We start from the raw sequence: 9897 nt of genomic DNA on the forward strand, positions 1-9897 counted from the left end.
CGTGCCCCCTGTACTGGATGGTGCTGAAGTGGAAGGAAATGTACCTGCTGGTCCTGGGGGAACCAAAAGGGGGAAGGGAAGGCCCAGCAGAGCTATGGGAATTTGGTGGCAAGCCATGGGCTCAGGAGGGAGCTGCAGGAATTGGAGGATGATAGCTCAGGCAGCACAAGCTCATTTAAGGAGGCTGAAACTCTTCATAGGAACTTGTATTTTTGAGTGCTTAGCACTGCAGCAAGGGTGATGTGTGAAACCAGAATGAGAGCATTGCTTTTGGGCAAGAGGCAGAACTGTTCAAACTGCTGAGATGAACTCGAGAAGGATCTGAAAGAACAGCAGGCATTTCCCAGAAAGGATGCAGCTGGATGTGTAAGTTGCTTTTTATTTTTCTCTCTAGAATTGACTTGTGAGCTGCTCTAAGTTGGGTGAGCTCTTCATCTTGTATGATGGGCTCCACTGGGTGAATTTTTAAATGTTTTGCTTATTTTACAGTTAAGCAGCCTGTTTAAAAACTAAACATTCATTTTGTTGATTGCAGAGTACCAAACCTGAAAACATATTTGGTGCTGAAACATGTTTCTCCTCCTGACTATCCCACAAATTACCTTTCCAGAAAGATGCCTTACAGCAGAGGAAACTAATCTCTTTTGAACCTCTGCTTTCTCTGTGGGGTTTTGTGCAGTGGGGTGATATCAGGCTATCTCTACAAAGACAGGTAAATGAGAATGTAGATATTACAAAATAACTTCTATTCATCATTACTGCTCAATTTAACCTCTGACATGCTGGGCTGTGTTGGTACAGGTCTGCATACAATCGCTGCTGTTTCTGGATCTGCAATGGGAACTGCAACACGCAAGAACAGTCAGCACTGGTGCTTAAAATTCGAGTACAACTAAAAAGTAAGTGTTTTAATTTTCTGAGGAAGGCTTGAAATTGCTTCTCTAAAACTCTGGGCTGTTTGGTGTGTAGGAAGACCTTTCATTTTAATTAGCAATTTAAATGTATCCCCTTTCTTTCTTTTGCAGTGTCTCTATGAATTAGCCCTGCATAAATAATGTGCAGCATGTCCCTCTACACTGAAAGTCAAAGTTGCTCTTTATTTTACTCAGAGAAATAAAAATGCTGGGGGATGACTCAAATCAAGCACTTTATTTTTTTCCCCTCAGAAGAAGAGATGAAATTTGCTGCTGTTAATAATCTCATTACTGCACCATTATGTCACTGCACGTAAAATCTCACCCAGCTTTCACTGAATGCAATCGTTATACACCCACTATATTGAGTTCTGCCACAATAAATTAATCTGCTTCAGTGCTACTGCACTGTTGGGGCTCAACTGTGTAAGCAAGCAGCTGCTGTTTGCCTGGTTTGCAGCATCACAAGGGGTGATGAGGAGGTGGCTCTGTGTTTGCCAAGATTCCTACTGAAACAGCCAGAGCCTAATCCAGAACCAGCAGAGGATAATAGTGGTCAGTCTGTTGATTTTGGTACACCATAGGCAGACTAACATGGGTGCAGGGGGGAGGGAAGGAGAATGTGTTTACATTCAATGTCTTGTGAGTTCTGCTGAGCCATGAATCACTTCAGAAGAAAGAAGGGGACCTTGCAACACAGTTTCAGCTTCTTTTTTGAGGGGAGGGAACGGTGTCTTTCTATTGTTCAACATCTCGATATTTCACAGTAGCCATTGTTTTTATTGTCTTTTCAGTTCTTTTACTACTTGAAACTCAGGCAGCAGTGTTTTGCAGAACTCTTCTGAGATACTCCTCCTAGGCAGTTTTCCTCACGGCTGCACAATGGAGAAAGAGAAGACTTTGAGGTCTGCTCTGTTCAGCTCACCACGTATCCCTGCAGCCTCGCAGCAGTCTTCCCATTTGGTGTTCACAAACACAAACAAACACGAGCCTAGAGTCTGTTTGAAGCCCCAGCAACAGGAACCTATCCCCACTAGCTCAATTTGAATTGAGCTCTAGAATTTCTATTTAGACATTGCCAGGAGACAGCTAATACCCCATAAGGGGAGAGTTTTAAAAACATGCAAGTGCTCATGGAAAATGCCAACAATAATTCATAATTCATTCTCAAACCCAAGCAGCTGTTTTTAACTGTAGCAAAATAGTTGCTTTTAATTAATAGGGTTGGAAATTGTGATTTAGTGACTTAAGACTTACAAAAAGGTGGTCTTAAGACTTACAAAAAGGAAGTACCCAGGAAGGTCTAGGGAAGATGCATATAGTCAGTGAGAAGATGACTGTTACCTGTTGGCCTGAATTTGGCAATCAGAGGAATGAAGCTGTCAACCACGCTCCGGATTCGATACACTAGTTGTGAAAACAAACATTTTTTCCAAGATGAGCCAGACAGCAACATAAAATATAAAAAATATAAAAATTGCAAAACCCAAACACTGACACCTGCAATATGAATGAACCCAAAGCTTACTGTTTAAACAAGCACCTTTTCATTATTATTAACAGTAAAGACAAGGCTGATTGATTGGTAAGAGAACTGCCAAAACTTATTAGCAGAGGATTAAAAGGACACTTCTGTGCTCAGCAGGGAAGCTATAACTTGTTTCACCTTTCCTACTGCATCCTTAGGGATTGCCAAGAATGGCCACTTTTTAAATACTGTTTTCAGTAGCTGCTGCCATCCAGGTTGTGCTGAGCATCCATCCTCAGGGTGCTCAGCTGCCTCAGTCCTAGGGGAATGAACAGCAGCCTGAATGCGCAGCACCTTCTGGAGTGTGTCTGGGAAGATGCTTGGCTGCTAAAATTATTCGTTGTCATGGCAACTCAGTATTCAGCCATTGCTGCAGGAAGAGGTGACTCAGGGTCTTGTGATCCCTGAAAATGAAAAATGAGTCAACCCCTCCCTCCAGTGTCACTAAGGCACATTTGTCTGCAGCCACACTGGGTAATTGTGTTCTGAGATGTTGTGGGGCTGTTACGTGATGATTTACGGAATCTCAGCAGCTTCATAGACTTAAGCAGTTTAATGACTGTGTGACCTTAGAGCCTCAGTGTGGAGGTAGAGCTGATGGCCATAGACACTTACCTAGACCAAAGTATATCCCAGTGGTTTCCAGAGAAGCAAAGGTGACTAAACCAATTCCAAGAGAAATAGTCCAATCTAGGGCAACAAAATAGAAGTTTGGCTTTGTTCGTTTTTCTAGTGTGCAACAATTTACCCTCCTACTGAAGTCTTGCCTTACCTTTGTGGTAGTAATAGCAAATTAGTAAAGCTCCAATTGCAAAGCAAAGAATGACAAAATGGAAGAATTCATCTGAAATAGTGGAAAAATAGGTCACAACTGCACGTGAACAAAGTCTATTTCCATGAGATGTCTCATGCACTAGACTTAACTGCAGAACATACAGCCACACAAGTTGTTAGGAGAAGCCTTGATGCGCTTCAACAAAGTAGTCATGTCAGGCAAAACAAAACAAAACAGGCTTTTTTTGAACCCAAGATCTTCATGGCCTTGAGGTTCAATGGAGCTGACATTGGTTGAGTTAAAATAATGATTTGAAACAATTACCGTCCTTTCGGATGCCCATCCACCGCACTGCCCACTGCTGGAGCTGGGGGATCTTGTTCTCATATGCTACAAAAAAAAAGAGATGTCTTTTAGTGCTGTGGAACTCTGAAATTAAAGGGTTTAAAGTTTATTTCCCTTTGGGTATCTGAAATCAACTCTCAGAGCACAATAAATGCAAAACTGTTTGTTCAAAGGAGAGATCTGTGAGCGTTTGAGAAAGGTCAAATTAGCAATTCTAAAATCACCCCTAAAAGAGTAGGGGTTTGTTTGGGTTTGTTTTAAAGCCTAATCAGATGGTTGCAGTCACAATACAGAATTGTTTTAAAGCACTCTGCCGCTTCTCTATCTAGTCTGGGACAAACAATAGGCTCAGAATTACGGTGGGGGAGTAAAGCAGTAGTAAAAGGGAGCTTCAGTTTGATTCTTGGGTGCTTTGCACAATCACAGCTGTGCTAATATCACCATGCCTGAGCACCATCGATCTATGTGAGCCTGATGTGGAAGTGTTTCTGCACCTCCCACGTGAAGAGCCAAGGCTGACAATCAGTCTCCTATTGTTGGCTATCCTGATACACAGACAGAACAATATAAGAAAAAGGCATTGTTAGAGCTTTAATCCAAGAGCATTTTGCTGCATGCCTGTTGTGAGCAGAGTTGCCAAATTCCATTCTTTTTCCCAACTGTATTGTCAGAAAGAGCTGAATGTCCAGAAGTTTTTTTTATTTTCCTTTTCAGTGGCATGAGAAAGATGGTTAGCAGCCTGCTGCAGGTAAGCCTTTGGGAGCTGATTCATCACAAGGTTTAGTTGCTGATTTCACTTACATTGGGCTCTGCATCCAGGCAGCTGCTACCTGGCAGTGAATTTAATTTTCTCTAAAGATGTAACAGGAGAGTACTGGGAACGTTCTCCACATCAGGTGCAGACTTATGTTACTGTGCTTTCTGAACCATGAAGCAACTAACCATTGCCAAGAAATTCTGTTCTGGGTCAGGTGATAGAAGTATAGTAATATTGGATGTTTGTGCATTCTGGATTGATCAAGTTCTGGTTTGGGGACAAACTCAGTTATTTGATTATTAACGTAACATTGCACTACTCTGTTTCACAGATGTTCCTCTGTGCAATTGTATGAATGATCTATAGATGGAGTTTATCAGAACATCACTTCATACTTGGCAGGTGTCTTGTTCTGTATTACTCTGCCTCCCAGATGCAATACCCCTGGTGTAACTTTATATCATGGAATAACCTGCACAGTGTTTCTTCTGTGAAAGAGTTGCAGTGCATTTTAACAACTATTCTCAAACTTCAGCTTTTTGATTAGAATATCTCGAGGGTTCAAGGAGCTGGTACAGCCATCATCACTAAAGAAAATTCAGTCCTGAAGGACAGCATCCATAAGAAAAAAATCTGTTTGCTTTTATAGACTCACCATCTTCATCTGATTCTTCTCTTCTGGTAATCTCTGAAAAGCAACACAGTTTTGCTATTTCTGATGGTAAAAATACAGCTCTGTTGTTTCCCCTATTACCAGCACTAGCAAGGACAGCAAGCAGTCAGCCAGTACAGACAAAGCAGTACTTGCAAGGGTCAGGAAATAAAAGGGCCCAAGAAGAGATGACAATAAAATGAACTCTTCACAGTGATCCCAGGTTCTCTTAAATAGCTGGGCAATGGGAGGTCGATGGTTCTGTGTTAACAGAAGCTGGCCCAGGCAGAGCTGGAACCACAAGTGCTGCATGTGTGTGTGATCTGAGCCTGTCCAGTGCCACAGGCATGCTGTCCTGCACTGCCTAAGTATTTTCAATGTCTCTGTCTGGTGCAACGAAGGCCATGGTGAGAGGTGGAGAGGCCAAATGCCAGCTGGAGATGCAGCATGATCATCCCTGCACCTGGCAATGTGGAGAGAACATTATATGTGTTCCTCTACCCTGGTATTTTATGTGGGGTTAGGTAACTCATCAACCTCTCCTAGGGATTGTGTTGCAATTTGTATGTTCTCCCCAGTTCTGTCCTCATCTGAAACAGCCCAAATTACAGCAACCCTTCCCCACTTCACAGTTTAGCAGGCATCCTCTCAAAAAAGGTCAGGCTGTCTGCCTCTCAAACTAATGAATGTGGCATTGGCCTGGAACAGGAAAGATGCAATCAAGCCATTGAAAACTTCCTGCTATGGGGATTTTACATCTGTTCTGATGCTGCTCAGCAGCACCTGATAAAAGGAAATTTGCCTTTAGCCTGATGTCTGTTCACTGTTTTGCAGAAACCGGGCCCCAGCTCCCTCCCAGACTTGCATCCCTGCTCAGCAGCAGATAGAGGGCAGCAAGGAGTGCTGAGACCAGCTCAGCTTCCTCGGGAAAGGTCGCCCAGAAGAATTGCTGGGTTTTCCCCTAATAAGGATGACAGCTGCTGTGAGCTGACCCTGTGTATGAACCTGGCAGGCCTACCAAAAAAGGGTCAGCCTGCCAGAATACCAGCACCTGCCATCAGGCTGCTACTGGCAAGCTTGCAACAAAATGTTTGTACCATCCCCAGGTCCAACACCAGGTTAACTGGAAACCAATGGATTTACAGCCAGGGGATAATTTTTAATCTACAAGCATGCCAGAAAGAAGAAAGTGCAGTGACAGCCTTCCTTTCAGCAAGATGAAGTTATCTGGGAACACTTACCTGAGTCTCTGTAGGGAACAACCTCTGCTGGCATGCCTAAAATATTACACAAAGATGATGTAGGTTAACATCCATAATGAGCGTGCCAGCCTGTGTAACTCAGCTGGAATTAGTGTGGCTGTAAAAGTGACAGGGTAGGTTTGAACTCATTAGAGAGGGCAGCCCTGCTGCAGTTCAAAACTGAGAAACATGAATGGATTATTAACTCCCTTATTCCATCTCTCACAATATCTGGAATCAGATAGAATCAGACTCCTCTGAGACAAATTAGCTCTCTTGATGCCAGTCTGAATGAGCTGTTCTTATATCTGGGCTGAGATCAATTTACGATGTTCATTACATGATTAAAGCCTAAACTTTTTCACATGCATAGATCTATACCATAAGCTGATAGCCATTTCTGTGTGTTGACACAGCATGTTTTCTTCATCTGCATCGTACTTATTTTCCATTTTTCCTTTGGAAGCAAAGGAAAAGCCTTGAGATGTTGTGGTCCTCACTAATGATCTGAATGCAGACCTGGTAAGCAGTGGCTGTGAGAGAGATTTTCAAAACTCTGCAGCATTTCAGTGTCAACAGTGCAGACTTAGGCAGCAAGACTTCTCCAGCAACAGTGGATCTTGCTGTTTACCTGCTTGAACTCTAAGCACAGGGCATGGCTGACTATTACTTGGGCTTCACCCTATAGGAAATGCCTTTTCTACAGCCACATTCCAAGTGATCATTTTCCTATGTCTCTACATGTTAATATACCTTTATTCCAAAGTCAAACCAAAGAATACCAGAAATTACTCTTCTTTTTGTTTATAGCAGTTGTCTCTAGTAAAAATCAATACTGTTGTCACTTTGTCCTACCTCTAAGTAACTGGCCTTCCGTCTTGTATCTTCCTAAATCTTCCTCATCACTGTCTGGATAGAGAAAGTGGGGTTTTGTCAGATGAAAGAAAAATGTGCCAGCAGTATCAGAAACAGCAGCACTGTAGTTGTTTGCTCATAATATAATATAATAGCAGTGGGATATCTAGGTGAAAACCAAGGCTTTGACATGCAAGGATCAATACCAACTGCTTTTGCCTCACAGTTCTTTTCAAAGCTGACTGAATAGGAGGAAAAACATCAAAATCTGAAGCTGAAGTAATTTGCATAAAGGGATGCTGTGAGAAAGCTCTTATTTAAACACAGGCAGCAGCAGCACTCCAAATGCAACTCATTTGATCTTAATCAGCTTGTGGGTTTCTGTAATGGAATCAGCCAGTATCAGCATTATCACTGCCATGTTGCCTGTCACTTAGTCTCATTTTCAATGAACGAAATGGTTCAGTGGCAGCCAAAGTGACTTTTGGTACACTCCTAATGTTTGCTAACTGGAAAAGAAATGCCAGATGAGCTACTGTACTGCCAGCTACTGCTGCACACTGTTCTGCTATAGCACAGGCTTCAGCTGGGACCATAAACACACTGAGGATCACTGAAGTTGTGATAGAAGAAATATTGCAGATTTCCACATTTCTGAAACCTCCACCTTCCACATGAGCAGGAGGCACCTGCTGTTTTGCTGGTAATGAATCTGAAGGTACTGATTCTTTTCTATGTTCTCTCTTGTACAATTTGTTACTTTTGTCGGAGTTTTCCAGAATTGCTACTGAATGGCTGCAGGTCTCCTGTGTGAATCTTTTCTGAACATGCAATCAGACTAAATTATGTATCAAGAAAAAAAAAAAATCCTCGCTACCTTGGATATCTTCATCCATGGACTCATGGGATGAGTTTTCAGCCTCCTCTTCCCCTTGTGAAAGTCTCTTCAGAAGTTTCAGTTTTTCATCTATATTATATATAGAGAAAAAATACTAGAAACAGCTATTTACATTTTCTCTCTTTTACAATGACAGATTTCACAATGCTTCCTTAAGGATGGTCTGGCAGGAAATCAGACCCTTAGCCTTATTTAAGTGCTGTTTTTTTGCACACAAGTAGTATAAATCATTACAAATGACAGCCTCATACACTTTACAGTTTACATGTTTGTAAATGGTTGTGATAGATGCCTGAGGATTCATATTCTGGCCTTTAATTTACCCATAATGCTACCCCTGTGAAAATTCCCACTCCCTGATGCAACAGCAGCTGGAACTGGAAGATGTTTTAGCCAGGTTAATAGTGGCTCACCATTCCCTGGGCTACTTCTCCCTTCACTCCTGTCGGCTGCTTCCCTGTGTTTATGCCGCAGTGCCAGCACCCTCTGGTGGCTCAAGAGCAGAGCCCACCCAACCTCACTGAGGAAGAGAAATCTTCCAGATGCTGAATCCTGGGCCTGGCTTGTGTGGCTGGAGTTGCAAGTGATTCTTAACAGCTGCAAATTCACCTCTGTGCTGGGGGCCACCAGGTCCATGCCTCTCATCATTATTAGCTGTAATATATGAACATATGCAGCTAGACACAAGTTCCCCTCACTGCTGCTCACTCTGCAGGAGCAGGAAAGGGGTCCCCTGCTGTGACAAACATTCCTACTCTGACAGATAACCAAAGCTGGGCTGCTCTCTGGGTTGGGAGGTCTCCCTTTCATGAACATCAAGGCAGAAACAGGCACAGAATCTCTGTGAGGGGCTCCAGTTAAATTCAGGGTCATCTTCAGTGAATGCTGCTCTGTGATCCATTAAAGACAATTAATGACTCTATGGGCCCTGTGAAGTCCATTGGTATCTTATTGCCAGGTTCAGCACCCTGAGTGGCAACCTCCCTCCTCTCCTTTCAGTTACTACTACACATGCTGCTGAGGAAATTTGCAAATTTCTTACCACTATGAGAGCTCGGAGAGATCTGGGCTGGCTGGATAACAGTCATGTGTAAAACAGTGTCCTGAGTCTCACCAATCCAGACACACAGGAAAAACTGGGACACCACTCTAAATCAGAAATATTTCTTTGGCATCACCAACCCAGGACCTTTCCTCCCTAAACACAAAAGTTCTTTTCCCCAGAAGAGGCCAAGTCATATTAAGTAAAATACTGTCTTTGTCTCCCATCATCACTGTACCTACCTGACTTTTCTAAGCAGCATTTCTAGACATTTCAGTTGTTCACTAATAATCACCTCCAAGCATATGTCAGCAAGTCCTGGTGGCACTGCAGTGATTTTAATAAAACAGCTGATGAGCAGCCAGGTAGGACTCACCCTTTCCCTTGGAGCTGGGCAGCTGCCTATAGCCAGACAGGTCGGTTGTCTTCAGCAAGAGGTAGAGAACAGCCATTGCCCTGATTCCTTTCTTCTCTATGGCTTTCAGGCAGGCTGCACAGCCTCCAGGCAGAACACTGCAGCTGTTAAGGAGCTGAAAGAAAGATAAGTAAATTGCAAATAGTCCTTCCCATAAACCACAGCCTGTAAAAACATACTCTGCTGCACAAATGAATGTATTTCACCTGGAGAACAATGAAGTAAAAAGCAGCCACCTCAGTCTCATTTATCTACTGCCCTTTGGCATGATTTAGCTATCTTTGAGCATATCAGATAACTGGGCTGCATCTTTTCTTTCCCTCAGGTATATCAGAGAAGCATTAAAGTGTCTATATAACACCGTCTTTCAAAGGATACCTGTTTCTGTAGTAACTTACATTGCTCTTTTCTTCAGGACTCAGGATAGGTGGCTCAGTGGTGGCTAAACTTTTTACAAGGGATTCCCAGAAGGACT

At 42.9% G+C, this 9897-nt stretch overlaps 1 protein-coding gene across 1 annotated transcript; it reads right to left on the reverse strand.

The window, feature by feature from the left end:
- Nucleotides 1-1695: 1695 nt before the first annotated feature.
- On the reverse strand, nucleotides 1696-7990 carry TMEM40 (transmembrane protein 40). Its single transcript, XM_054387482.1, has 8 exons — nucleotides 7945-7990; nucleotides 7068-7121; nucleotides 6213-6248; nucleotides 4975-5007; nucleotides 3542-3607; nucleotides 3058-3132; nucleotides 2259-2321; nucleotides 1696-1789 (listed from the first exon to the last, which is right to left on the reverse strand). Exons 1-8 carry the CDS (start codon nucleotides 7961-7963, stop codon nucleotides 1770-1772), a joined length of 366 nt encoding a protein of 121 aa, XP_054243457.1. The 5' UTR covers nucleotides 7964-7990; the 3' UTR covers nucleotides 1696-1769.
- Nucleotides 7991-9897: the final 1907 nt, after the last annotated feature.

Source organism: Indicator indicator, chromosome 15 (genome assembly GCF_027791375.1).
Source record: "Indicator indicator isolate 239-I01 chromosome 15, UM_Iind_1.1, whole genome shotgun sequence".
Lineage (NCBI taxonomy): Eukaryota > Metazoa > Chordata > Aves > Piciformes > Indicatoridae > Indicator > Indicator indicator.

Excerpts from the sequence above, each read along its gene's own strand:
- TMEM40 (XM_054387482.1), bottom strand. Across the intron at positions 5,008-6,212 it reads TGTTCCCTACAGAGACTCAG|AGATTACCAGAAGAGAAGAA; the intron begins GTAAGTGTTCCC and ends GTTGCTTTTCAG. Across the intron at positions 3,608-4,974 it reads AGAAGAATCAGATGAAGATG|CATATGAGAACAAGATCCCC; the intron begins GTGAGTCTATAA and ends TTTTTTTTGTAG.